We start from the raw sequence: 26,343 nt of genomic DNA, 5'->3' as shown, positions 1-26,343 counted from the left end.
CACAGTCAGACACGACTGAGTGACTTTTACTTTCCAGAACTGATAGAAGACATAAACAGGACCTATACCCCTAAGCAGAGAACCCTACAGAGCTCTCACCTGGACTTCTGACCTAAAAAACTGAGATAATAAATAGGTGCTGTTTTAAGCTCCAGAGTTTGTGATTTGTTTGATGTTTCATAACAATAGAAACTAACGAAGGGGTGTCTTTAGAAATCACATGGAGTAAGAAGGTGTTTCTTAGGGAACACCATTTTAGGTCATTCTTTGTTTTCTTCCACCAGACTGTTCCCAAGCCCATTGCCCTGGAGCCGTGTTTTGGCAACAAAGCTGCTGTCCTCTCTGTGTTTGTGAGGCTCCCTCGAGGCCTCGGTGGAATCCCTCCTCCTGGGCAGTCCGGTGAGTAGATGACAATTATTGACAAATGAGGGTTAATGTGTTAGATGTGTGAAGACTCCTTCATGTTCATAGGGAACTTGGTTATAAAAGTGATATTGCATTCAGGCAGACCTAGGAAACATTGCAGGTTTGGTTCCAGAAAACTGCAGTAAAGCAAGTATCACAAGGAAGTGAGTCACACGAATTTTTGTTTTCCCAGTATACATCTGTTATGTCTGTATTATACTGTAGTCTCTTGAGATGCAACAGCATTATGTCTAAAAAGACACGGTTCCTCATTCATTTAATTTAAAAATGTTACTAAAAAATACTATTATCTGACAATGCAAGGTTTCCATAAACCTTCAATTTTTAAAAAAAACAACAACACAGTTATCTGTGAGCACAATAAAATGAGGTATACCTGTAGTGCCTGCCTCGTGTCATCGTGAGGATTTGGAAAGATGATCCCATTGCCCCTGTATTCCTTAACCCCTCTTTCTAAGGTCACCATTCCTTCCTGGAAAATATCTGGATCTCCTCACTTCATCAGCCTCCTTAGCCTGCTTCCAGCCAAACCTTCCTTTGCCACCAATGCGTCCTCCCCACCGGCTGTGTTGTTCCTTTACTTTCTCTTTCTTTGCTGTCCCTTAACTGAGGCTTTCTCCCTCTGTGCTCCACACACTCTTCCTCAGTCGTCTTACTTCATGGCTTCCAGCTGGCTCCTTCAAGCTAGTGGTTCTCAAATTGGTATTTCTAGCATTACTGTAGCACCTATTTTCACTGTTCTGTTTCCTTCCCAGCCCTTATCATCAATTTAGTTGCAGTGAATGTATAACTCTTATTTTTATTCTTCTTTTTTCATGTAACTATCTTAAACATTTTTATAACTTAGTATATATAATATCTTACCCGTTTTTTACAGCTACTCCATCAAATACATGAATCATAATTTAGATAAACATTCTTTAACTGTTGAACACAAAGGAAATGTGGAATACAGTTTGGGAAGTATCTTGATTAATCATGGAGTACTTTGAAGGGATGCCTCAAATAATAGAAATGGTTTAGTTAGCTTTCAGTTGCAGTGATCCTGCAGGCCTCAGGTCTGGGTCTGTGGTGTTCTCATGAGGGAGGACATTAGACATGGCCAGGTCAGGGTTTATTGTCTTCATGTCATAAGTGAATGGCTTGATTTGCCCTCATCTAGGGATTTCTGTTGGAGAAGGCAATGGCACCCCACTCCAGTACTCTTGCCTGGAAAATCCCATGGACGGAGGAGCCTGGAAGGCTGCAGTCCATGGGGTCGCTGAGGGTCAGACACGACTGAGCGACTTCACTTTCACTTTTCACTTTCATGCATTGGAGAAGGAAATGGCAACCTACTCCAGTGTTCTCACCTGGAGAATCCCAGGGACGGGGGAGCCTGGTGGGCTGCCGTCTCTAGGGTCGCACAGAGTCAGACACAACTGAAGCGACTTAGCAGCGGCAGCAGCAGCAGGGATTTCTGTGAGTTGAGCCCCTAACTTGGCCTTGTCCATGTCAAGGGCAGAAGGGCCCGTTGACATGATGCTCTGGAGCAGTGTCTTCTGTCAGTGCCCAGGTAAGCAGACACTGACTGGTGCTCCCCGAAGGCAAGGTGCTGGGGGTGCAGGGGTGACAGACGTGCGGCACTGTGGCCTTCCCTGCTCCAAACTTTGCCTGATGTGTCCCAATCTGATGAAGACCTGCTGCTCCCTGCTTGAGACCTACCAGTAGGATGGAGCCCTCTGCCACCCCCTTCTCTATTTCCCCATTTTATTTATTTATTTTTATTAAAGTATAGTTGATTTACCAGATTATATTAGCCTTTCAGGTGTGATCCAATATTTTTAATAGGCTGTACTACATTTAAAGTTATTACAAAATAATGGCTAGTCTCCTTTCCAGTCTCTACACCTTAAGGTTCCTTGTGCCAAACCCAAGGCTTTTTTTCTCTTTCAGTGTGAGTTTATATTCCCCAGTATTAAGTAACCTCTACCTTCTGTCTTTCCCAGGTTCATATCTCTAATTCTGTTCTCTTCACCAAGCTTCATACTCAGTTATTAGATTGCCTACATGACCTGTCCACTTGTGCTTCAGTTCAGTTCAGTCGCTCAGTCGTGTCTGACTCTTTGCGACCCCACGAATTGCAGCATGCCAGGCCTCCCTGTCTATCACCAACTCCTGGAGTTTACCCAAACTCATGTCCATCAAGTTGGTGATGCCATCCAGCCATCTCATCCTCTGTCATCCCCTTCTCCTCCTGTCCCCAATCCCTCCCAGCATCAGGGTCTTTTCCAATAAGTCAACTCTTCGCATGAGGTGGCCAAAGTTATTGGAGTTTCAGCTTCAGCATCAGTCCTTCCAATGAACACCCAGGACTGATCTCCTTTAGGATGGACTGGTTGGATCTCCTTGCAGTCGAAGGGACTCTCAAGAGTCTTCTCCAACACCACAGTTCAAAAGCATCAGTTCTTCAGCACTCAGCTTTCTTCACAGTCCAACTCTGACATCCATACATGACCACTGGAAAAACCGTAGCCTTGACTAGATGGACCTTTGTTGGCAAAGTAATGTCTCTGCTTTTGAATATGCTGTCTAGGTTGGTCATAACTTTCCTTCCAAGGAGTAACGTCTTTTAATTTCATGGCTACAATCACCATCTGCAGTGATTTTGGAGCCCCCCAAAATAAAGTCTGACACTGTTTCCAGTGTTTCCCCATCTATTTGCCATAAAGTGATGGGACCAGATGCCATGATCTTAGTTTTATGAATGTTGAGCTTTAAGCCAACTTTTTCACTCTCCTCTTTGAGTTTCATCAAGAGGCTTTTGAGTTCCTCTTCACTTTCTGCCATAAGGGTGGTGGTCATCTGCATATGAAGTTATTGGTATTTCTCCCAGCAATCTTGATTCCAGCTTGTGCTTCCTCCAGCCCAGCGTTTCTCATGATGTACTCTGCATAGAAGTTAAATAAGCAGGGTGACAATACACAGCCTTGATGTACTCCTTTTCCTGTTTGGAACCAGTCTGTTGTTCCATGTCCAGTTCTAACTGTTGCTTCCTGACCTGCATATAGGTTTCTCAAGAGGCAGGTCAGGTGGTCTGGTATTCCCATCTCTTTCAGAATTTTCCACAGTTTATTGTGATCCACACAGTCAAAGGCTTTGGCATAGTCAATAAAGCAGAAATAGATGTTTTTCTGGAACTCTCTTGCTTTTTTCAGGTTTATCAAACCTAAAATGTCCAGAATGGAGCTTACGTCTTTCCAACCAGTTTGGTCATTTGATCTCCATCTCAATAAAGGAATTCACTTTACTGAGGAATTTAGCCAGTTGCTCAAGTTAGAAACTGAAGCTAAAGAGTCGTCCTAGGCAGTCCTCACCTCTCTATGTATAATTCATGGGCAAGTTCTGCTAGTCCTGCACCTGGAGTCTCACTCTTCCACTTGGTTTCATTTACTCTGCCACATCTCCAGTCTAGTCTCAGCTGCCATCTCTCTCCTGTAGTCAGCTGCTTCTACCCTTGACCTCTAAAATCACAGCCCCGCCCCCCGACCCCCACATCCAAGCCATTCTTCTGTAGCTAAAACCATTCTTTCAATAAATAATGGTTATATGTTCCTGTGCTATACAGCCTATCCTTGTTGCTTCTGTTTGATACATAGTAGTTTGTATCTCTTAATCCTATACCCCTGTCTTGCCCCTGCCTTCCCTCTCACCACTCGTGACCAGCACTTTGTTGTCTATATCTGTGAGTCTGTTTCATTATATATGTATTTATTTGTTCTCTTAGATTCCACATATAAGTAAAAACCTGGAGTACTTCTCTTTCTTTGTCTGACTTCACTAGATGTAATAATCTCTAGGTTTTTTCATATTATTGCAAATGGCAGAATGTCATTCCATTTTATAATTGAGTGGTATTCCATTGTGTTTGTGTGTGTGTGGGTGGGTGTGTATACGCACACCACACCTTCATATCCATTCATCTATGTATGGATACTTAGGCTGCTTCCGTATCTTGGCTGTTATGAATAATGCTGTGACCATTGTGTGAACATTCAGGTGCATGTATCTTTTTGAATTAGTATTTTTGTTTTGTTTGGATGTATACTCAGGAATGGAATTACTGGATCATATGGTAGTTCTACTTTTAGTTTTTTGAGGAAATTCGATACTGTTTTCCACAGAGGCTTCACCAGTTTACATTCCCACCAACAGTATACAAGGGCTCCTTTTTCTCCAAATCTTCACTGACATTTGTTATTTGTGGTCTTTCTGTTGGAGCCATTCTGACAGATGGGAGATGATACCGCATCGTGGTTTTGATTTGCATTTTCCTTATGATTAGTGATGTTGAGCAACTTTTCATGTGCCTGTCGGCCATCTCTATGCTGCTTGTTATCTTCTTTGGAAAATGTTCAGGTCTTCTATTTTTTTAATTGGGTTGTTTGGTTTTTTGTTGAATTTATGAGCTGTTTGTATATTTTAGATATTAACCCCTTATTGGTCATATGATTTTCAAATATTTTCTCCCATTTAGTAGGTTGTCTTCATTTTCTCAGGGTTTCAAGGAAAGTTAAAAAAAAAATTAAAGTTTAATTAGGTCACATTTATTTATGTTTGCTTTTATTTCTTTTGCCTTATTGACAGATCCAAAGAAATAGTGCTACAATTTACATAGAGTGTTCTACCTATGTTCTCATCTGGGGTCTTTATGGTTTCAGGTTTTACATTTGGGTCTTTATATATGTGGTGTGAGGAGATGTTCTGATGTCATTCTTTTATGTGTAGCTGTCTAGTTTTCCCAGAACCACTTACTTACAGAACAGATTTTTCTCCATATATTTTTCTCCGTATATTCTTGCCTTCTTTTTCATAGATTAATTGACCGTAAGTGCATGAATTTATTCTCTGTTTTTTATTCTCTCATGGCTCTCTACTCTGTTCCACTGATCTGTGTGTCTGTTTTTCTGGGGAAACCATGCTGTTTTGATTACTCTAGCTTTTTAGTGTAGTCTGAAGTCAGGGAGCATGATATCTCAAGCTTCATTCTTTTTTTCTTTTTTATGAGATTGCATTGGCAATTCAGGGTCTTGTGGTTCCATATAAATTTTAGGATTATTTGTTTTAGTTCTGTGGGAAATGTCATGATTATTTTGATAGGGGCTGGCTTAACTCTGTAGATTGCTTTAGATAATATGGACATTTTAATAGTATTCTTCTAGTTCAAGAACATGGGGTGTCTTTTCATTTCTTTGTATTATTTTCAGATTCCTTTGTAAATGTTTTATAGTTACCAGATTAAAAGTCTTTGGTTAAGTTTATTCTTAGGAATTTTATTTTGTTTGATGTGATTTTAAACGAGATTATTTTCTTGCTAGTTCAATTATTAGTGTATAGAAAAGCAATAGATTTCTGTGTATTAATCTTGTATTCTACAACTTCACTGAATTCATTTATTCTAATAGTTTTTTGGTGGAGACTTTAGGTTTTTCTGTATATAGTATCTTATGTGCAGATAACAGTTTTCTTCCCTTCCACTCTGGGTGTCTTTTCTTTTCTGATGACTGTGACGAGGATTTACCCCTACTTTAAACAGTGCCCTTCTCTGGACTCCCAAAGCCCCTGGCTCTGTCTTTGCTATAACAGTGGTCACTGGTGTGGATTCCCCACTGCATGCCAGGTACTAAACCTGGCACTTAAAAGCTGCTCAGCAGGTGGAGTAAGAAACTCCTCTAGCATGGCTCCTGGAGGCCTCAACAGGGCTATGAGCCTGTCTGGCCTTTTCACAAACATAGGAACCCAACTTCCCCAGGATTGTGCCTTCCTTAGTGAACATCGAGTTAATCAATTACCAATACAGAAGGGAGAATGGACTCACCAGTCCCCAAAGCAAAAGCTGTAATGGAGGTGAAAAGCCAGCTACCATTCTACAACTTGCCATTAGTTCACTCACTGACTCCTCACACAAGCCTGTGCTGTTCCCCATTTACAAATGAGCAAACTGAGGCACTGGGAGGTTAAAGAACCTTGCTTATTCCAAAGTCTGGCCCCAGAGTCTATCCTAACTCTTATTGTGGTATAGATATCAAAATAATAATAGTTCTAGCTGGGCAACGTGGGATGAATCTGAATTTCATCATAAATAGTGCAGCTTTTTTTGGAGAAAACGACAGGTGAAACTTGAAAGCATGTCTGCAGTCTTACTTAAATGCTCCACCACCAGGCAGAGCACTTTGGTTGGTTGATCTGCTGGAAAGTAAGGTACTGCTTTTATGTAAAAAGGGGAGAGGAGGAAAATATGTATGTGTACAAATAAACCCTGAAAGAACATATACAAACTAACAAAAGCAGTTACTCTGATGGAAGGGGGGAATATAGAGGGAGATACAGGTTAAAAGTAAGGTTTTTCCCGTGTATATACTTTATTTATTGCGCCATGGGAATGTAAAAAGAAAGTTTTTCAATTATTTTCTAAATAAAAGCAAGTTGTTCCTGTGTTCCTTCTTTGGGTTCTCCCAAGGGCTCGCAGTGGCCAGTGCCCTGGTGGACATTTCTCAGCAGATGCCAGTCGTCTACAAAGAGAAGTCAGGAGCAGTGAGAAACCGAAAACAGCAGCCCCCTGCGCAGCCTGGGACCTGCATTTGATGCTGGGGCCGGGACTCCCTGTGAGCAAGGAGTGGCGTGCCAGAGCCGTCTGCCAGGAGGGAGCAGGCAGGGAGAAGATGCTGTGCGGGGCTGAAGACTGGAAACCCTCGAATCATCCACCTCCTCTGCATGTTCACAAGCTTTCTTTGACAGTTTCTCCCATCTGTACTCCAGCATCTAACCTTTTACTTTCGTATAGGAAATAATTGATTTCGTTACAGGTCCGGGGTGATCCAGTTGTTGCTGGAGGAGGCTGGTGTAGAGCGAGTGAGAGAGCTAGGAATGACACTCAGGTTCACTTGTGGAAAACTGTCCTTGGGACTGTCTCAACTGTGCAAAAAACAAAGATGTAGTGTTTACAAGTAGACATTTATCATCAGTCATTCTTGAATGTGGTCTTTTAAAAACTAGTCAGATGAATTAACTTTTCATCTGAAGCCTGCTATCTTTTTTAAAAGATGTGCTATTTATTCTTGCACGATTTAGGCAAATATCTCTCTTCCAGGGAGTAACTTTTTTTCTAGTTGAGAATTAATAATGGTCCATCTCTTTTGAATCATAAGATAGAAGGGGGCTATTTTAAATGTCAAGGTCAGCAGTGTTACTTGGAATGTAAACTGATGTAATATGTAGTTTTCTGTAGCAACGTGATTAATTTAGTCTTAATCCATTTGAGGTTCTCTCTCTCTCTCCCTCCCTATCCTTCTCTTTCCTCTTTACCTCTCTCTGTCTCTCTGTCTCTGCCACTCACGCTCTCTCTCTCTCACACACACACACACTAAGTGCCTAGACTTTAAATAGATCTAGCAATTGGAAAGTTAGTAAGCATAAGTTTTTACATAATTGCATTCCTACATTCTTAGAAAACTTAAAATAGCTATCATTGGCAATCTGCTCTTTTATAAAATCTAATTTGCAGCCAGGAAGGTTTTCTCACCCCAAGAAACATTTAATGTAGCAGGGATTGAGAGGAAAGCAGAAAGGACCTAACTGTGAATGCTCCTGTTTTTCAAAAAGGACACTAGGCATGTTCCCATGTGCCTCCCTGCCCCAGACTTGGCCTAATGTTTGCTTCAGCCCCTCTGGCCACTCCTGCCCAGGCACCGCAGAGGGAGGGGCTTGCTCATGTTACATGTCTCCCTTGAGCTGAAAAGAGCATGACAGCACTTGGGACCCCTTGATCAAAGAACAGCAATTTGTTTCTGTAGCCTGTGTAAGGTGGTGGGTCATTCTTCATTCCCAGGCTGCAGGTGGAGTGCCAGGAGAGGCTCGGTCTCCTGTTGTCAGGCAGAACCTGCCCAAAGCCTGGAGAGCAGCCTGGAGCTGTTGGGCCTCTTTCCCCCAGGAGGGACCCAGGCCTCCCATGCTCCCTCCTAGATTCAAGGGGTGGCTGTGGGGAGGGCAGTGAGTGCTGATAAGGATGAAAAGCATGAGAAAAATGGACAAGGAGAGAAAACCATGCCAAATGAAGTGACCAAATTGAAGTCGTGACCAAATTGAAGTGGGGTAGGGCAGTCCCTGCTCGTCTCCCCAGGCCACTGCCGGGATGTCGTGTTGTCCTGTCTGTGGTGCTCTGTATTCTGGCATTATGCAGCAGCCTCCCAGGACCTCTCTTCTGCTTCAAAACCCAGGAGTTCTCTAGCATTACCCTGGGGGGAAGGTGGGGTAATGTGCAGTGTGCAGAGGCTCAGGAAGGGTAGACCTTTAGACAACAATGCTCAAGTTTGTGAATTTGGAGAAATTAATACTCAAAAGAGCAAAACTGTGGCATTTCACCTTTATATGGAGTACCTAGAGAGAGGGAGTATTATCTCTTCCCCAACACTAACCCCTCCCATGAAGAATTGCCTGGAAAGATGTTTTCAAGGATGTCGAACCATAAAACACTGTCTGATGCACAAAACACCTCTACTTTGAGACTTGCCTCTCAAAATGCTGCTTTTTCACATCATTGTTAAAGAGCAGACGGTTCTAGAGAAGATCCCTCCTCTTAGAAGCTCCCTACATCTCTGCTCCAGATCACGGTATCCCCAGAGAGCCTGCCATGGACTGGCCCTTCACCCTGTAATTACCACGAGGCCATTGGAGAGGACCCTCCCACAAAGGAAGTCCTTGTTTGTTCAAAGGACTAGTGTTTGCTTGGCAAAGAAGCCTCCTCCCCATGGTAGTTCCATGCCTTGAAATAATAAGCACCGTGTCCCATAGCCACCTGGTTTTCTTTTTTTCTAAAAGATAATGTTTATTTTTTAAAAGGACGGAAGGAGCAAGTGAAGTTTAATTCTGCTCCAACAGTAGAGAAACAGCTGAATCCAGCTGCTTCTCCTTTGCAGCCAGTAGCAAACAGCTTTCTGCAGGCTCGGGCCAGAAGAAGGGGGTGGCAGGAGAAAGAGGCGCTCATCTTAGAGCCAGTTACTGAGAGGAAGTCATCTGGAACTTCAGAGCCTGTATGTAAATTAAAATAGTTATGAAAACATAGATATTGCACTTGTACATAACTATACAATAGTGTCCGAATGTTTGGACAGTCAGAGTGTACATAAAACAAAAATATCTTTATGTATTTTTATTAAACATAACGGTGTCCAAGTTTGACCTAATGTGTTTTTGTGCCATATAATGGATATCCAGGCTCAGAGAAGTCCTCGTACAGTGATGATAAAGCCGAGACAGGCATCCCCGTTGTGCCCATGTGTTCAAATGCATCTGGGGCCAGTTGGATAACTTTTAAAGCAGGACTCGTCTGTCAGTGCACGTATGAAAGTGTGGGCAGCGTGTGAAGAGGCTCGCTGGCAGCTGCAGTGTCTTTGTCACTGTCATCAGCTCTGACGTGCATTGTAAATCTTCCTGTCGGCCTCTTGGTGCTGTGGGTAGCCGGGAGTAGACCAGTCTCGTCCTGAGAAACACTTCTCTTAGACTTAAGATACAAAGACTACACCGTAGATCTAGTCAGATTTTCCAAAAGGGGGTTTTTCAGGCTGCATTTTGTTGTGATTTTGTGTAAATTTTTGATGACCATTTCCTAGGACCATAGTTAACTATACTGCAAACTGGGGGTGGGAGTGGGCAGCTGCTTTGTTGATAATTAGCTCCTCCTGTTTCCCCATGGAGACCCTCACCCTTGCCTCCTGCCCCCTTCCCATACTGTTTGGGGAGAAGTCTTTGTTTCCTGTGAGGATCACCTCTAAATGTGGGAGGAGGTGTGGAGAGAAAGCAACCATATGCTGCCTGAACTAACCTGGAAGAAAAGCAGCCCTGGACAGAGACTGTCAGCATAGGGAAAATACTGGAATATCAGTGGTAAGGCCTGAGGTAACAAGATTGGAGATGCACCAGGAAGTCTGAGGCAAATGGAAAGACCAAAGCGGTATTTTAGAAAAAGACACTTTACCTTTAAGTGCAAATCTTGCTCCTTCAACTTAGTAGAGTGTATTTAGAGATGGGGTGGGAATGATTCAACTATTCACTAAGTACTTCACTGACAACCTAAGCTAACACTGGGGCAGTGACAGATGGAAAAGCAGCTCTTGAGAATTACAGCAGAATCCAGCTCCTCAAACCTGTCATCCCAGGAGACCTTTCCTTGCAGTGGTTTCTGTGAGAATTGGCCCCCTGAGGACAGACCCAGGAAGGCGGAGGGTCTAGCCTTGGACCGTGCACCGGCTCTCAGCCTGAAATGTTTACTCAGTTTACCAAATGGCTCAAACCATAAAAATCACCGTGATGGTTTGTAGATAGCCAAGCCCACCAAGGGATGTTTCCCCTGAGTTGTCCAAATTCATGAACACCCTTCACCTGCAGGGAGGTGATCTGTTGGAGAGGAGAGGAAAACTGGCGCCTTCTCTTTTAAAGGCAATAATGGAATTGACTTTCAATAACTGAATTTGTGCACAAAACATTCTAAACACTAGTGAAGCCTGTTTTGTTGAACTAATTCTGGCTCTGGAAATGTTTTATAGTTATTTACAGTTTTGTTTTGTTTGGGGAGTTTTTGGTTTGGATTCAAGCTTAGTTTGTTAATATGTATAATTTAGCATATATTGCACTCATGTAAATATGGAGTAAGTATTGTAAACTATTTCATTGCTGGGGATTGTGGGTGTTATACATACATTTAGGACTGCAATTTTTTGGTATTTTTTGTATTGTAAAATAACAGCTAATTTAAGCAGGAACAAGAGAACTAAGGGAGGTCTGTGCATTTTAAAAATAAATGTGAAGAACTTGTATATAAACAGAAGTAAATACTATAATATGAACTTCCTTCTGAAATAAAAGTAGATCTGATAAAAATGTGGGTTTTGTTCTGAGTGTTTGTGTTTTGTTTCACTTATTTTTACAGTTTGGTCAACAGAACCTTAAGAAAAGGGAGAAAAATGTTTTTTAAAGTTTACCAGTTTTCAGACTGCCTCAGAGGAAGCATTTGGCAGTCTGACAGAGGTGTAAATCAGCAGGTGGGCACCTCAGACACCTCTGGGCAAAACTGGGCCATGAGGTGTGGGAGGAATCCTGAGCAGTTTGTGAGCAGATTTCCCTATGTCCCCATCATGGCCCTCTTTGCCCTTAACACCCCAGTGCTGGAGACAGAGACTGGTATGCAGGACAGCTCTGCCTGGGCACCATCACGCCTATGCCAGAGCCTTACCGGCTGCCCTTGTTCATTCAGCTTCTTGTCCTCTCGTATGTGTGCTTAGTCACTCTGTTGTGTCCGACTCTGTGACCCCATGGACTGCAGCCCACCAGGCTTCTCAGTCCATGGGGATTCTCCAGGTAAAAATTCAGGAGTGGGTTGCCATGCCCTCCTCCAGGGGATCTTCCCAACCCAGGGATCGAACCCAGGTCTCCTACATTGCAGGCAGATTCTTTACCAACTGAGCCACCAGGGAAGCCCTGTCCTCTCGGGCTCCTGCTAAATCTCAAGCAGATAGATTTAGTCCTCCATAGCCACAACATTGTCATTGATCTTGAATTTTGATGAAGGTACATATCCATTCACAAACTTGTCTGTACGCCTTCTGTACCTCCAGCCCCACTTTATGCATCTCCTGACCTCAGAAGAGATTCAGAACAGTCCATTTCAGTGCCGTGATGCTGAGTTCAAAAGGTCTAGAAGTACCTGTGACTGATTCATGTTGATATATGGCAGAAACCAGGACAATATTATGAAGTAGTTATCCTCCAATGAAAAGAAAAAATCAAACTAGGAGTTGGATTTTTTCATCAGGATTGCGGTTCACCCTTAAATATGTCATGTACATATACAATTATTTGTGCAGAATGTCTGAGAATTTGAGACTTTGTGTAAAATCTGTGCTGTCATATGTTCTCTCTGTTGTTTTGTTTTTTTAACTGAAGGGACTGAAAATCAATGCTCTTCATACTTAGTGCAAATAAATCACACTTTTGCATATTAAAAGGGAAAAGGTCTAGAAGGACAAAATCAGCATGAAGTAAATAAGAGTCCAGAAGAAGCACAAGGAAATGCTATGTTCATACAGGGGAGGGTGGGTGAGGCACCGGGTCCAGGCCAGGAGACTGGAGGAGGCCTGCCGACCAGAGCTTGGGCCTGAGCCAGGGTGGGAAACAGCTGAACTACAGCCCACTGACAAGTTAGGGAGGACCCTGATACTGTCCTGGGGCAGGTTGCGGGAGCCACCAGCTGTTTCTGACTGGCTTAAGACCTGTGATGTAGTGAGAATGTGGTAGTTGGCCGCATCATCAACAGCATCTCTGCCTTCTTACAGTTAGGTCAGGGCCATGAACTGGGCTTTAGCCAAGAAATCTTGGAAAAAGTTCCAAACTTGGCGCAAAACCACGGTCACCTGTTAAAGACATTGGAGGTAAAGAAAGGCCCACGTCACCACTTCGAGGCAAGCCGCCACACTAACAAGAGCTGTGTGCTGTGTGTGTTGGTGGTTTTCATGTTTTTAAGGTCAGGCTAGTGGTTTCCTGGGGGCTCGGTGGTCCAGAATCGTGCCTGCCAATGCAAGAGACACAGGTTCAGTCCCCGGTCTGGAAGACCTGAGAAGGAAATGGCAGCCCACTCTAGTATTCTTGCCTGGAAAATTCCATGGACAGAGGAGCCTGGTGGGCTACAGTCCTTGGAATCACAGAGTCAGACACAACTGAGTGAATGAACGCACACTCACAGGGTATATGGCATTAGCTTAGTGGTCAGGCAGCAGGCAATGAGAAAACAGACACATCAGGCAGAACAGCTGGGGATCCCTGTCGGGCAGTGGCAGAACATCTGATGTGGCTATGATGTTGGATAACTTGTAAAAGCAAACTATGTGTCTACTGAGTTTTTGTTCAAGTGGAAGAAGCTGTGAAAAAGCAGAAATGTGGTATGTGTTGATCGGTACTGGCTGTTTTGGCATGACAGAGTTGAGTTCCAGAAAAAAAATTGGCCAGTTTACAAGCAGAAGTGAAGGGGGTGGAGAACCCTGAAATCCAGGGTCCTGCCGTGTTGGAAAAGCCAAATAGTCTCGTGTCTAGTCTCTAAACACCAAAGCGTGCTTATGCTCAAAAACAGCTCAGGAAGACAGTGACTCAGAGTGTGTGGTGGTCTTCCTGCTTGAGCCTCACGGCCTCAAGGCCATCATCTTCAGGGGGGATCATGTAGGTAAGCACAGAAGTAAAGCTAACCTGAGTACTGTGCTCAGGAAAGAACCAGAAATGCTGTCATTGCCACTGGACCTGCCTGGTAAAGAAAGAAAACGTGTAGGTTTCTGAGGGAATTGTTTTACCAAGGAAACCATTGTTCAGTTACTAAGTCATGTCCAACTCTTTGCAACCCCATGGACTATAACCCACCAAGCTCCTGTGTCCATAGAATTTTCCAGGCAAGAATACTGGAGTGGGCTGCCATTTCCTACTCCAGGAGATCTTCCCAGACCAGGGATTGAACCTGGATCTCCTGCATTGGCAAGCAGATTCTTTACCACAGAGCCACCAGGGAAGCCCCAAGGAAACCAATAGCCTGACCCTAAAAAAATGAAAACAACCAACATTGTGACTGAAAATGAAAGTGAAGTCGCTCAGTCGTGTCCGACTCTTTTCGACCCCATGGACTGTAGCCTACTAGGCTCCTCCCTCCATGGGAATTCTCCAGGCAAGAGTACTGGAGTGGGTTGCCATTTCCTTCTCCAGGGGATCTTCCCGATCCAGGGATCAAACCTGGGTCTCCTGCATTCCAGACAGACACTTTCACTTCTGAGCCACCAGGGAAGCTGAGTCTAATTAAGACTCTGCAGTGGGTCAGCCATCCTCCTCCTCTGCCCATCCTGCCACTGTGTGTAAGCCAGGCACTGTGTGGGGACCAGGGACTTAACAGTGAACAAGGCAGACAAAATCTGTCCTGCTGGAGTCTACAGTCTAGTGGGGGACACAAAGACAATGACAGGTAATAAGTTCTGTGAAGAAAGGCTGGGGAAGGGTTGGGGTAGAAAGTGTGTGCATGTGAGAATGAGTTGCTGGGGCAGGTATCAGCTGAGTAGAGCTGAATGAAGGAGGGAGCTGGCGTGTGGATGTCAGGAGAAGAGCTTTCGAGTAGAGGGAACAGCAGATGCAGAGAGGCCCACAGGAGGCAACGAGGCTGCTGGGCCTGCACAGTGGCAAGACACAGGGCTTGGGGGAGCAAAATGGGCCCAAGAGCAGCGGTAGGAGTCGGGGTAGCCTGGCCCTGCAGGGCAGTAGTTCTCAGTGGGTGCAGGACTGCCCCCTGGGGGGCATCTTGGAAAAAGCTGGGGCAATCTGATCATCACTTTCAAGGGGCAGTGCTACTATGATTTAGCAGGTGGCCCTGAAGCTGGACCATCATCCTGTGACATGCAGGACTGTCCTACCCAACAAGGAACTGACCCGTGTCCCACCCAAGTTTCAAATGTCTTGTTGGATGTTTGTGTAGATGGGGAAAAATCTGTTTCTAATTATTTTAGTGTAGAACACTATTATAAACACAAAGTTTGCTAGAAACGAAACTACTTTACTGCATAAATAAGGGAAGACTGGACTTCTCTTCAAAACTTTACCAAGAGCTGGTCACCATTTTGGAAAATTCTGTCACCAAGAGCAGTGTCATTCCTGGAGTCTCCAATTGAGTTGCACTCCAATTGGAGTGCACAGTGACACAGGACAGACACACTCCCTGCAGCCCTGTGTCACTAGCTGTGGGACGTGCCTGGCACCAGTTCTCTTCCATTCCATGTTCCCAACACAGAGAAGGGATGAGCTGAGACAGTCCTGATTACTGTATGAAGTTGCTTGCTGCACCAGGAGCTGGGGTTCCACCCTGGCTGCTGGGGCCCATTTGCATGCCCTGTAGGCCTTTCCTCCTCCGCTGTTTATTCCCAGTCCCTTGAGGGCTCAGGTTCTGAGGTTTTGTGTGTATTTTATCTTCTTGTGTGGGCATATGGGCATCTTCTCATCTTAATTTTCCTCTGTATCTTCTGCCTTGGGGGGCACTCTTTCTGCCCCCTTCTGATGTCTGTGTCAGAAGCTTTCTCTATCTCTTTTATACTTGAATAAAACTTTATTACACAAAAGCTCTGAGTGATCGTGCCTCATCACTGGCCCCAGATTGAATTCTTCTCCTCCGGAGGCCAAGAATCCCGGAGTCTTTTGTGGTTCAGCAGCAACCTTTTATCTTGGGGGCTCGTCTGGGATTCTTCAGGACAAGGTAAGGATGCTTAGAGCTCTAGTTCTTTGTTCTCCTAGCGAACATGTTTTCTGCTGTACTTTACTAACTCTACAGCGTGCTTGTGTGAATGAATGACACACCCTGGGTGAAGCAAGTGAGGACCCCTGCTCTGCAGTTCGATGGTGACCTCATATGGCTTATGGCAGAAACTCTGTCGGGGGTCAGAGAAGGCCATGGCAACCCACTCCAGTACTCTTGCCTGGAAAATCCCATGGACAGAGGAGCATTGTAGGCTGCTAGGAGTTCACTTTCATGCAATGGAGAAGGAAATGGCAACCCACTCCAGTATTCTTGCCTGGAGAATCCCAGGGACAGAGAAGCCTGGTGGGCTGCCGTCTATGGGGTCACACAGAGTCAGACACGACTGAAGTGACTTAGCAGCAGCAGCAGCAGCAGCAGCTATTGGGGGTTTATACCAACCTGCCAGTGGACTTCCCTGGTGGCTCAGACGGTAAAGTATCTGCCTACAATGCGGGAGACCCAGGTTTAATCCCTGAGTTGTGAATATCTCCTGGAGAAGAAATGGCAACCCACTCCAGTATTCTTGCCTGGAAAATCCCATGGATGGAAGAAGCTGGTAGGCTACAACCATGGGGTCGCAAAGAGTCGGACATGACTGAGTGACTTCACTTTCACTTTCTGCCTTGGACTGGAGGCTCCTTTGGGTGTGAGGTGACATTTCCCTAGCAGAACAGCTTCCTAAGACATCTTTCAATGCAGGCCTTCCCAGGCCTGCAACCCAACAAGGCAGGGCCATGTTCTGTCTCCTTTCACATGCGTGCCAGGCTCACTGGCAAGTTGCTGTCCAGCTGGGGGCACCTCTCCTGTAGCCCTGCCTGCCCCTTCCCTCCTGGCCTTCTGGAAATTTCACCCACCAGTGTCCATCCTTCCTGCAGAGATAAGCCAGTTCTGAGTTTGGGCACACCTGCCTAAACTGGGGTGGGTGGCGGGAGGAGGGGGGCAGTGAACATCTTCATATTAACCTTGCAACTTAAGACAACAAGCCAGAGTGAACATTCATGAACCGTGAAGTTTCCACCCATAAATCCATGGGTGCTTCCAGCACCTGCCTTTCTGCTTGTTCCCATCCCCAGCCACCTGTCAGCTAGAGGCTCAGTGTTGACAACAGCTAACAGAGACCCAGTCACAGGGATGAGGCCAGGCCCAGGACTGCAGTTCTCAGAATGCATGTGAAAGTGTGACAGCAAGCAGGCTATCTGGCAGGACACAAAGGCCGATACTCAGATGTGGAGCAAGGCAGGACCCTTCTCTGGTTGTAGGGGCCACAGCTGGACTCAGCTTTGAGGTGTTTGGCCAGACTTAACACTATGTTATGAGCTAGGACCTTTTTATATGGAAGTGACAGAAACCAAACCCTGACCACCTAAGACAACTCCACTAGTTTCCTGAAGCTGCTATAACAAATTACCTAATCCTGGTGGCTTTAAATGACAGAAATTTATTCTCACAATTCTGAAGGCCAAAAGTCCAAAATCATGCTGTGAGCAGAGCTGCACTGCTCCCAGCTCTAGGGGAGAATCCGCTCCTGGCCTCCTCTAGGTGGCTGCCCACATTCCTTGGCTTGTGACCACCTCACTCCTGTCTCTGCCTGTGTCTTCACAGCACTCTCTCTTCTGTGTGTATATCTAATCTCCCTGTGCCTTTCTTTAACAAAGGTGCACATAACTGCATTTAAGGCTCCCTCTGATAATCCAGGATAAGTGCCTCCTTTCACTATCCTTAACTCAATCACATCTTTTGCCACAGAATGTAATATTCACTCTTTTTGCCTACATATAAGGTAACGTTCACAGGTCCCAGAGATTAGGATGAGGACATGTCTTTGGAACCACCATTCAGCCCATTACAACAACAAAACCCTAGGAAAGTCCACAGCCCCAGAAGTGGGAAGATGATAGCCTCTGCAAGTCACAGAGTCTAGTCCCTCCTTTTGGCTTCTGTCTCCAGGGTGACTAGTTCCATGCCCCAGACAGCCTCAGCCTCTCCCCAGGAACATTCACTCTGGGGGAAAAAAAAAAAATAGAGAGCCAGGCTGACATGGGAGCCTATGAACTTTCATTCTCCCCTTGCACCCAGTGAGGAAGCCTCTTTACCTTGCACACTGTCTGAGGTTAAAGAGGCTCCATTTAATTAAACCCCATGCCTTGGTTGGAAAGAAGTACTGAAGGAAGACAGCCAGATGCCATGAACAATTTTGCTATTTTCCCCTAAGTTCCATTCACTTTTATCTTCCCAATCTTTTGAAAGATATATGAATCTTTTGAAAGTTATGTGCCTATGTGTGGGTGCTAAGTTGCTTCAGTCGTGTCCAACTCTTTGCAACCCTACGGACTGTAGCCCAGCAGGCTCCTCTGTCTATGGGATTCTCCATGCAAGAATACTGGAGTGGGTTGCCATGCCCTCCTCCAGGGGATCTTCCCAACCCAGGGATTGAACCCATGTCTCTATTTCCTCCTGCATTTGCAGGCAGGCTCTTTACTGCTAGCACCACCTGGGGAAGCCCATATGCCTATGTGTATGTATGTGCTCAGTCGCTCAGTCGTGTCCAACTCTTTTCAATCCCATGGACTGTATAGCCTGCCAGTCTCCTCTCTCCATGGGGATTCCCCAGGCAAGAATACTAGAGTGGGTTGCCACACCCATCTCCAGGGGATCTTCCCAACCCAGGGATTGAACCCAGGTCTCCCACATTGCAGGTGGATTCTCTACCATCTGAGCCACCAGGGAAGCCCAAGGATACTGGAGTAGGTAGCCTATCCCTTCTCCAGGGGATCCCATATGCCCATATTTCACTCTAATTATCTGAGTGAAAAATGGAAGCAGTAGAGTTTAGGACTTCCCTGGTGGCTCAGACAATAAAGAATCTGCCTGCAATGTAGGAGACTCAGCTTCAATCCCTGGGTCGGGACGATCCCCTGGAGAAGGGAATGGCTACCCACTCCAGCATTCTTGCCTGAAGAATTCCATGGACAGAGGAGCCTGGCGGGCTACAGTTCCTGGGGTCACAAAGAGTTAGATATGACTGATCGACTAACACTTTCAATCGAGTTTAACACACTCTCACATAAAGCAAATCACTTAGTGGGTATTTAATCTGCACTTGGGCTACCATACAACAGCGGTAAACAGGGCAAGGCAATACTTTCACTTGCCTAGCCGCCCCTGCTCCAGATGTCCATTCCCACACAGGTGTAGGCAGCTGAGAACATTCCTTCTTTATGAAGTGGTGACAGGGTAGACTCTGAGCTTTGCTCCGTCCAACATCCCTCCTTTTTCGCATTAAAAAATGTCCTACCCCTTCTTGGTGGGTGATCTTGGTGGACTGATGTCATTCTCTAGGCCACAAATACTGGGAAAGAGAAGTGCTTTTCTCCACTGAGAGTGCTGAAGGAGAGACCATAGATCCGGGGCTGCTGATAACATCCTGGGTGAGAGCCTGTCTGGCTTCAGAGTGGAGCAGAGATCAGCAGGAGCAACATCATCTGAACCCCTGGGGACAGCTGTGCCTGAAGCCCAAGCCAGTTTGAGCTGTGTTTGGTTCCAGCCAGGGGAGTACTGGCAGAAGGCGGGAGGCTGGTTGACAGCTGCCCCATGTAGTGTCTGTGGGTTTGGTATGAGTTGCTAACTACAGTCTCAGAGCCAGTGGCTCTTTTTCTGGTCAGGGCAGCCCCAGGCCTGGGCTTCAGTGTGGTCTGTACCTAACCCCTGTGTCTTTGGTCAGGTTCTCCAGAAATGGAGCCCAAGGCAGGGATTCTCAGACCATGATTTATTGGAGGGAGTGCCCTCAGGGAACCTCTACATGAGGGAGCAGGAGTGGGCAGGAGAAGGAGCTAAACTAGGATGTGGTCTCAGCTGGTATCCAGGCTCAGCCTAAAGTCCCAGGGAACTCTGAAGCATGGCCGGCACATACAGCTGTCCCCCAAGGCACACAGGCCAGGCCTCTGAACTCCTGCCTCAGTCAGTCACTGGCCACTGTCCACCTCTGGGAACAGAGTGTAGCCTTTCAGGCTGTCTCTTCTAGAGAGGTGGGCAGCTGTGAGCTATGTTAGCAGCCAACATCCCAAGCAGCTCGGGGATGGGTTGCACTAGCCCAGAGAGGGCTGAGCAAGGCACCGAAAGCTTCCACTCCAAACTATCTTCTGGCTCCTGCCAAATTCCAACCAGGTTTGAGATGGAGCAGCCCAGAGACACAGACAATAATCAAGAGTCCCCAAGTTTTTGTGGAAAGCTTAGTACCTTGCTCCCATAGTTCTGCCCTCTCCTCCCAAAACTCCTCCACAGAACTATAGTTTAACACAATGCCCTTAGCATCCACTGGGTCCACATTGGCCACACATTGTTTATTAAACCCTTGTGATAAACTTCCCTCTGCTCCAGGGAAGAATTTGACTCTCCACATGGACAGAAACCAATTACTCAGGGGGAAAAAAAAAAAAAACACCATTCTTTCCAGTGTCTGCCAGGGTAGGGTTCTGCGTGCACTGAGGTGGAGGGCTCCCCTAAGGGAGCACAGTGGGCGATCCTAGGGCTCCTAGGCACCCCATAGGTGGAAGTGTGTCAATCAGGGCCTATGCTGCTGCTGCTAAGTCGCTGCAGTCGTGTCCGACTCTGTGCGACCCCATAGATGGCAGCCCACCAGGCTCCCCGTCCCTGGGATTCTCCAGGCAAGAACACTGGAGTGGGTTGCCAATTCCTTCTCCAATGCAGGAAAGTGAAAGTGAAGTCGCTCAGTGGTGTCCGACTCTCAGTGACCCCACGGACTGCAGCCCACCAGGCTCCTCTGTCCATGGCATTTTCCAGACAAGAGTACTGGAGTGGGTTGCCATTGCCTTCTCCGATCAGGGCCTAAATTTAGCTGCAAATAACAGACACCTGGGGATAAGCGGTTTAAACAAATTAGGCGCATCATTTTTCTCACAGAGTACAGCCCAGAGGAAGGCAGACGGGCTGGTGTGCCACACTGTCACGTGGTTCCTCTTCCAAGATGGTGCCCATGTTCCTAGGCATCGCCTCCAAGTTGGCAAGAAGAGGGACGAGCTGAGGCCAGAGGCTGAAGGGCCCCAGTCAGGAAGTCTGTTCCTTTTTAAAGAGCTCTCCTGGAAGCCTTATCTGTGAATTTCACTCACTGGCTAGAACTGTGTCACCAACCACCCCCTAACTGCAAGGGAAATGTAGTTTCTTTATCTGATGACTAGCAGAGAATGAAAGAATAAACAAGTAGCCAAGATCCCCGGCACCGGAGCTGATAGTTGACTCAGTTCAGCATCCACAGGTCCTGAGAAGATGTCTGGAGAGGTTCCGAGGCCATCCAAGGTCACAGAGGCCAGCAGTGGCACACCCTGCAGCTGACCTCGGTCCCCTGGCTCCCAGAACACAGATCACATGACAACAGGGCCAGTCTCAGTGCACATGGGTTTATTGAGTTATGGATGTCAGTCCTAGTGCTGGGCTGAACCACAGGGAAGATGGCTACATGGCCAGTGCAACGCAGGGAACTGGATTCTCACTCAAGTTGGTGTCCAACACATCGAGGACAGGAAGCAATCTGCCAACGTTAGTTATGGTGTGCAGGTGTTTATCATGATGGGTGGTGCCTAACTAGGAGGACACCATAAAATGCTGGAGTACCAGAGGGAGTTTTGCCTACAAGTCTGTTCAGATGTACTCCTTAGAGCATAAAAAGTGTCCAGATCTGCAAAGAGCAGTAGAGCACGAGTGGTGGGCCAGCTTAGGAGACAAGCCAGTCCCTTTTCAGTGGGGCAGTAGGCCACTAACGAGGCCCAATATCCCAGGCAGGGTGGGACAGTTGTCCAAGGTCTGCTGTCCAAGTCAGAACAGGGACTGGAGAGCCAGAACAAGAAGCATGGAGAGCAGGGAGCTCTCCTCCAGGGGCGCATCTGCAGTAGACACCTTGGCAGGTGGGAGCAGAGTGTGGACCTGAGAGAGAAGCCCAGTTCTGCTCTCTGCCACCCCCACCCTCCCAGGGCATTCATGCCTCCATCTAGGCCCACTTGCCATGGAAGGAGGCAGTGCAGGGGCTGCCAGCTCACCATCCCCTGTCTGCACCTACCTGCAGGAGACTCTGCTCAGGGTCCTGGTGGGAGTCCAATTGGTTACGTAGGATTGGGGGCCACCCACCGTCAAAGGTCTGTATGGCACTGTCTATGGAGGGATGCAGGGTGAGCTTGGCTGAGAAAACCTAGCACAGGGCCCAGCTCCTCAAGGACAAACTGAGACCCTTGGCATCCTGCATGGGTCCTCCCCAGGCAGATATGGGAAGAGAGGACGTCTGCAAGGCTTTCGGGATGGACGATGCTAAGAGTGCCTTACAAACTGCAGTCTTCTCTCCTTATGGAAGCATGACAATTATCACCCCATTTTACAGATGAGCACAAAAAGGCTTAGAGGAGTTAACTCTCAGCTAGTAAGTGGCAGGGTTAGGCTTCAAACTTAGACTCGCTAAATCCTAGACTGGTCAGCGAACCATCCAGCTATTCAGACTCGAAAGGCAAGACTATTAATGGGGGGGGGGGGGGGGGGGGGTTGGCTGTGCCTGGAGGATGGAACCGCCTCAGAAGTGGCAGAAGCAAGGAAGTGGGCCTGCGTGGCTTCCGCTACGGACCTCAGTTTCCTCACCGCCAGCCAGGCAGCTTGGGATGGGGCAGTAAGGGCCGACTGGGGCCCCGTCCCTCCGCCCCCCCGCCCCCACCTCCCGGACTCCTCACCCAAGCAGCGGTTCCTCGTAAAGAGCCCCCGGAAGACTTCGCACTCCTCACGCCGATTTCCGCTGGCTCTGCAGTCGCACCAGGGCTCCACGCGCGCGCTTGCGTTGTCCACGTAGTTGGGCGTGATGGCTGTGCCTGGTGAGACCCCGAAAACAGGGTAATCGGCCCATCCTGGCGGAGGCATCCCCGGGAGATGCCCTGCGGGCGGTGCATACCCACGAGGCCGGCGTAGGCGCGCAGGCAGCTGGGGGCCTGGTCTCGGAGGCAGCCGTCAGGGTTGCTGGCTGTGGTCGCGCAGGAGACCTGGAAGGCCAGGAGGCGGGGCCTGCGCCGCGCGGCCGGAAGGCGGTGAGTGGGCGACTAGTGGCTCCGACCCCCGCCCGCGCGTCCCCTCTCCCCCCTCCCCCCACTCCACCTCCTCCGGCACCTGCAGATCCGGCTGTGCTCGCAGGCATCTAAGGGCCCGAGGCAGGAAGGTGGCGCCCGGCCAGGCCCTGAGAAAGCGCAGGAGGGCACGAAGGTCTGGCGCCGGCGCTCTGCGCACGCGGGGCCGCCGCAAGGGCAGAAGAGCAGTGCGTGGGTAAGCGCGGGCGGCCCGCGGGCGAAGAAGTGGCGCAGGGCGCGGCGGCAGCGGGCGCGGGGGCAGCCCCCCGGCGCGGCACGACCCAAGCACTGCGCCACGTACGCCGTGCGCAGCCGATGGCACCGCTCGTCGGCGGTGCACGCGTCGGCCGCGTCCACGCATGGATTCGGTGCTACAGAGCTCCGCGATCCTGTTGGAGAGGCGGGTAGGCTGCGGTTGTTGGCGTGCCCTACACGCACACTTCACCCCCGCCTCTGGGTCAGGGCCTCAGAAGATGCGGGGTGCCCAAAACTCGAGGTGGGCAGAATGTGACCCAAAGGCGTTAGCGACTGGCACTGACTGGCCTACCGTTGCGGGGATGGGCAGCGACGGCCTCTGGGCATTCCTGCCACACGTCTGCGGTGGATGCGGAGCGTCGAGGCTGGGCCTGGGTGGCCTCCCCCAAAAGCTGAGACCCATCCCCCCCAGGCGCCACCCCTCACCAATCCAAAGAAGGGTCCTTGAGATTCTTCCCATTGTCCTCGGCCCCACCTCACACGGAAAACAGCAAGGCTTCTGGGGACCTGGCTAATGGAGACGTATCAGAAATGGCACCGAGGTCCAGAGTTTAGGAGGATCCCACATGCCCCAGAGCAGCCGCAGTTGCTGAGCTCCTGAGCGCATTAGAGCCTATGCTCCGCAATAAGAGAAGCCTGCCCAAGGCAACTCGAGAAAGCTCCCGGCACAGCAAGGAAGACACAGCGCAGCCAAAAATATATCATAAAAATAGAATTAATGTCAAGACGTGGCACTGAGCACAGTGGCTGCTTCTCTTCCTTTCTTTGACATGCGGGGACACCTGACTTGTCAGACGCCCCTCCTTTCCCTTCTCCCTTGGAGACCCTTCGAGTGACCTATAGTTTTCTGGTTCCCTTCTTTCTTGTCCGTCTCTAGCGCATCCTCCTGCCTCTGCATCTTCCCCCTCCATCCTCTTCTACTGCTCCCTTCTTACCGATCTAACCGGTGCTGCCCCATCTGGATGGACTTTGGCTTCCCCCTGGCGTCTCTCCTCTCTCTCCACCAGCCAAGTAAAAGAGGGCTTCCTGTCAAGGGCTCAGGTACTGGAGCCATTTAGTCCTGGCTGCGGGGTGTGGATTCAAGAGAAGTCCCAGATGGCAGGCCATGGGGCTTAGTCCTTAGCCATAGGGCACTCCACTGTGGACAGAGAGTGTGCCTGGCACAGCCCAGTCACATACCAGGGGTCTGTTGGGCAGAGGGTGAGCTTTGTCTGGAAGTGCCATGGGCACTAAATGCCATGGGCATCTATATCCAGCCAGGGACTTCTCTGGTGGTCCAGTGGATAAGAATCCATCTGCCAGTGCAGGGTACACGGGTTTGATCCCTGGTCCGAAAAGACTGCACCTGCCGCAACTACTGAGCCCGTGCACTGCAAGAGAAGAGTAGCCCCTACTCGCCGCAACTGGAGAAGGCCTGAACGTGGCAACAAAGACCCAGCACAACCAAAAATAAATGAAATTTTTAAATAAAAAGTAAAAATCAATCCAGCCAAGCTAGAGTCTCTGGAGGAATTTGGCAGTCCCTTCCCCCTAGAGCACCAACCAGGCTACCCCTGCCCCTCTGTTCTCTCTGCTTTCAGGAGACTTCCTCAGATGAGAAGCCTTCTGGCCCCAAAGTCTGAGGGAAGTTTCCCAGCCTGGCTTAGCACCCATTTATTTCCGAGTGTCTGTGTGTGTAGTAGGGTATTCCCTACCTCAGATCTGGGAGCAGGGCCCTCTCTGGCATTGGCCTTTCCTTTCTCTCTCCTCTCCCCACCTCCAAGCTCCCTCCCGTCCTTCCAGGACTTCAGAGCAGCAGACAAACATTGCCCTTCTCTCCCAACCAAGCCTTCACATCCCCAGGCCTCAGCCGCACACATCAGCTCCTAGTGTCTCCTGTGGTCTTGCTGCCATTTCTGTTCTTTGCGTACCTGTTTCCCTCCAGCAGGAGCACCCCTCAAAACAGCACATCTCAGCTCCAAGATCTCCTTCACCTTCTCCATTCTCCCTACCCTACACCACCTGCTAAAGTGACCCCCTCCCTCCATGATGCCCCAAGTTGGGGAGGGATAGTCCAGGTGGTTGGAACAGCAGATGCATGGCATGGAGACATTGAGGATGCAGGGCAAGGAATCAGTGTGAAGTTGCAATACTGAAGGTGGAGGGCTGGGCCTGGGAGAAGGGTAACAGGTGGGAGGGCAGGCAATAGGAAAAAGAAAGTCCCTGGGGCAAAGTTACCAAGGTGAGATTTGGGAGGCCATGGCTCCGCGGGGCCCAAAAGCTGGAGGCAGGGTGCTGTGTGTGTCCTCAAACCGCGGGCACAGGTGTCTCACTGGTGCCTCTTCCTGCATTTTGGCTTTTCCTAGAATCACCTTCTTGTGCTCCCACCTTTTTCTTGAGGATCGAGGAGGATCAGGGACAGAGAAGCTAAGGTTCAGAGGTCTGGAGGGAGGCAGCCACTCACCTAGAAGCAGTAGCAACAGCAGTGCGGGTACCAAGCAGCTGGCCATGCTGGGCAGCAAACAGGAGGGGACAGCTGCAGGCAGAGCCCCTGTCAGCAGGCGCCTCCTTCCCAGCGCCCCTGGCCCACAGTGATGGAAACCTAGGTGTCCCCGCTGACTATTCCTCTGGTGGGAGGAGCCTTTGCACTGGGAATGATTCCCGCCCTCACTGAGTCCCCGCCCAGGCTGCACCTTCAGATAGATCTGGGAGCCATTTGACCTTGTCTCTCCCATACTAAACTATTAAATTTATGAAACAACATAATTCTTCTCCTTTTATAATTTTATTTTTAACTTTTTATTAGCTGATATTTAGACTTACAGAAAAGTTACAACACTGCAAAAATGCTCCCTTTATATCCTTCTGGGTGAAGGATATAAAACCAGTTTTTGGTGTTTTTCCCTTCAGATGGTAAAGGGAAAACCAGTTTCCCCTAACATCACCATCTTACCTGACCATAGTACAATTATTAAAACAAGGAAATTAACGTTGGTACAAGACACTTAACTGTAAATCCCTTTGCATTTCCCCAGTCTTTCCACTTACATCCTTTGTCTGTTTCAAGATCCCATCCAGAAACCCATGATGCACTTAGTGGTCAGTGTTGCCTCAGTTTCTTCCAATCTGGCAGTTCCTCAGTCTTTCTTTACAAACTGGGTACTTCCCTATCTGACTCTGCTCGGTGGGCAACCCCCTTCTCGAGGGAACTGTAAGCGATAAAAACGTCTT

The 26,343-nt window shown here is 48.1% G+C and overlaps 2 protein-coding genes across 8 annotated transcripts in view; one reads left to right on the top strand and one right to left on the bottom strand.

The window, feature by feature from the left end:
• Positions 1 to 11,340, top strand: part of ATRN (attractin) — a 190,046-nt gene extending 178,706 nt beyond the window's left edge. Inside the window, exons 28-29 of one of the 2 annotated variants that reach the window (XM_061436678.1) lie at positions 285 to 403; positions 6,926 to 11,340. In XM_061436678.1, the coding sequence (XP_061292662.1) occupies positions 285 to 403; positions 6,926 to 7,256 (450 nt within the window). In that variant the 3' untranslated portion in view covers positions 7,257 to 11,340. The remainder of the gene's footprint in view (positions 1 to 284; positions 404 to 6,925) is intronic. The other variant, XM_061436676.1, reaches the window with a different exon arrangement.
• Positions 11,341 to 21,167: 9,827 nt separating this feature from the next.
• GFRA4 (GDNF family receptor alpha 4) lies at positions 21,168 to 25,847 on the bottom strand. Of its 6 annotated transcripts, none has more exons than XM_061436674.1 (6): positions 25,577 to 25,847; positions 22,922 to 23,267; positions 22,710 to 22,819; positions 22,495 to 22,629; positions 21,840 to 21,931; positions 21,168 to 21,461 (listed from the first exon to the last, which is right to left on the bottom strand). In XM_061436674.1, the coding sequence occupies exons 1-6, from the start codon at positions 25,845 to 25,847 to the stop codon at positions 21,438 to 21,440; spliced, it is 978 nt and encodes a 325-aa protein (XP_061292658.1). In that variant the 3' UTR covers positions 21,168 to 21,437. The 6 variants fall into 6 exon arrangements, with proteins under 6 accessions (XP_061292658.1, XP_061292652.1, XP_061292653.1 ...); XM_061436672.1 differs by lacking the exon at positions 21,168 to 21,461 and adding an exon at positions 21,516 to 21,706; XM_061436673.1 differs by lacking the exon at positions 21,168 to 21,461 and adding an exon at positions 21,516 to 21,679.
• Between the last annotated feature and the right edge of the window lie 496 nt (positions 25,848 to 26,343).

Source organism: Bos javanicus, chromosome 13, assembly GCF_032452875.1.
Source record: "Bos javanicus breed banteng chromosome 13, ARS-OSU_banteng_1.0, whole genome shotgun sequence".
Classification (NCBI taxonomy): domain Eukaryota; kingdom Metazoa; phylum Chordata; class Mammalia; order Artiodactyla; family Bovidae; genus Bos; species Bos javanicus.
This window is presented reverse-complemented; position numbering and strand designations above follow the sequence as displayed.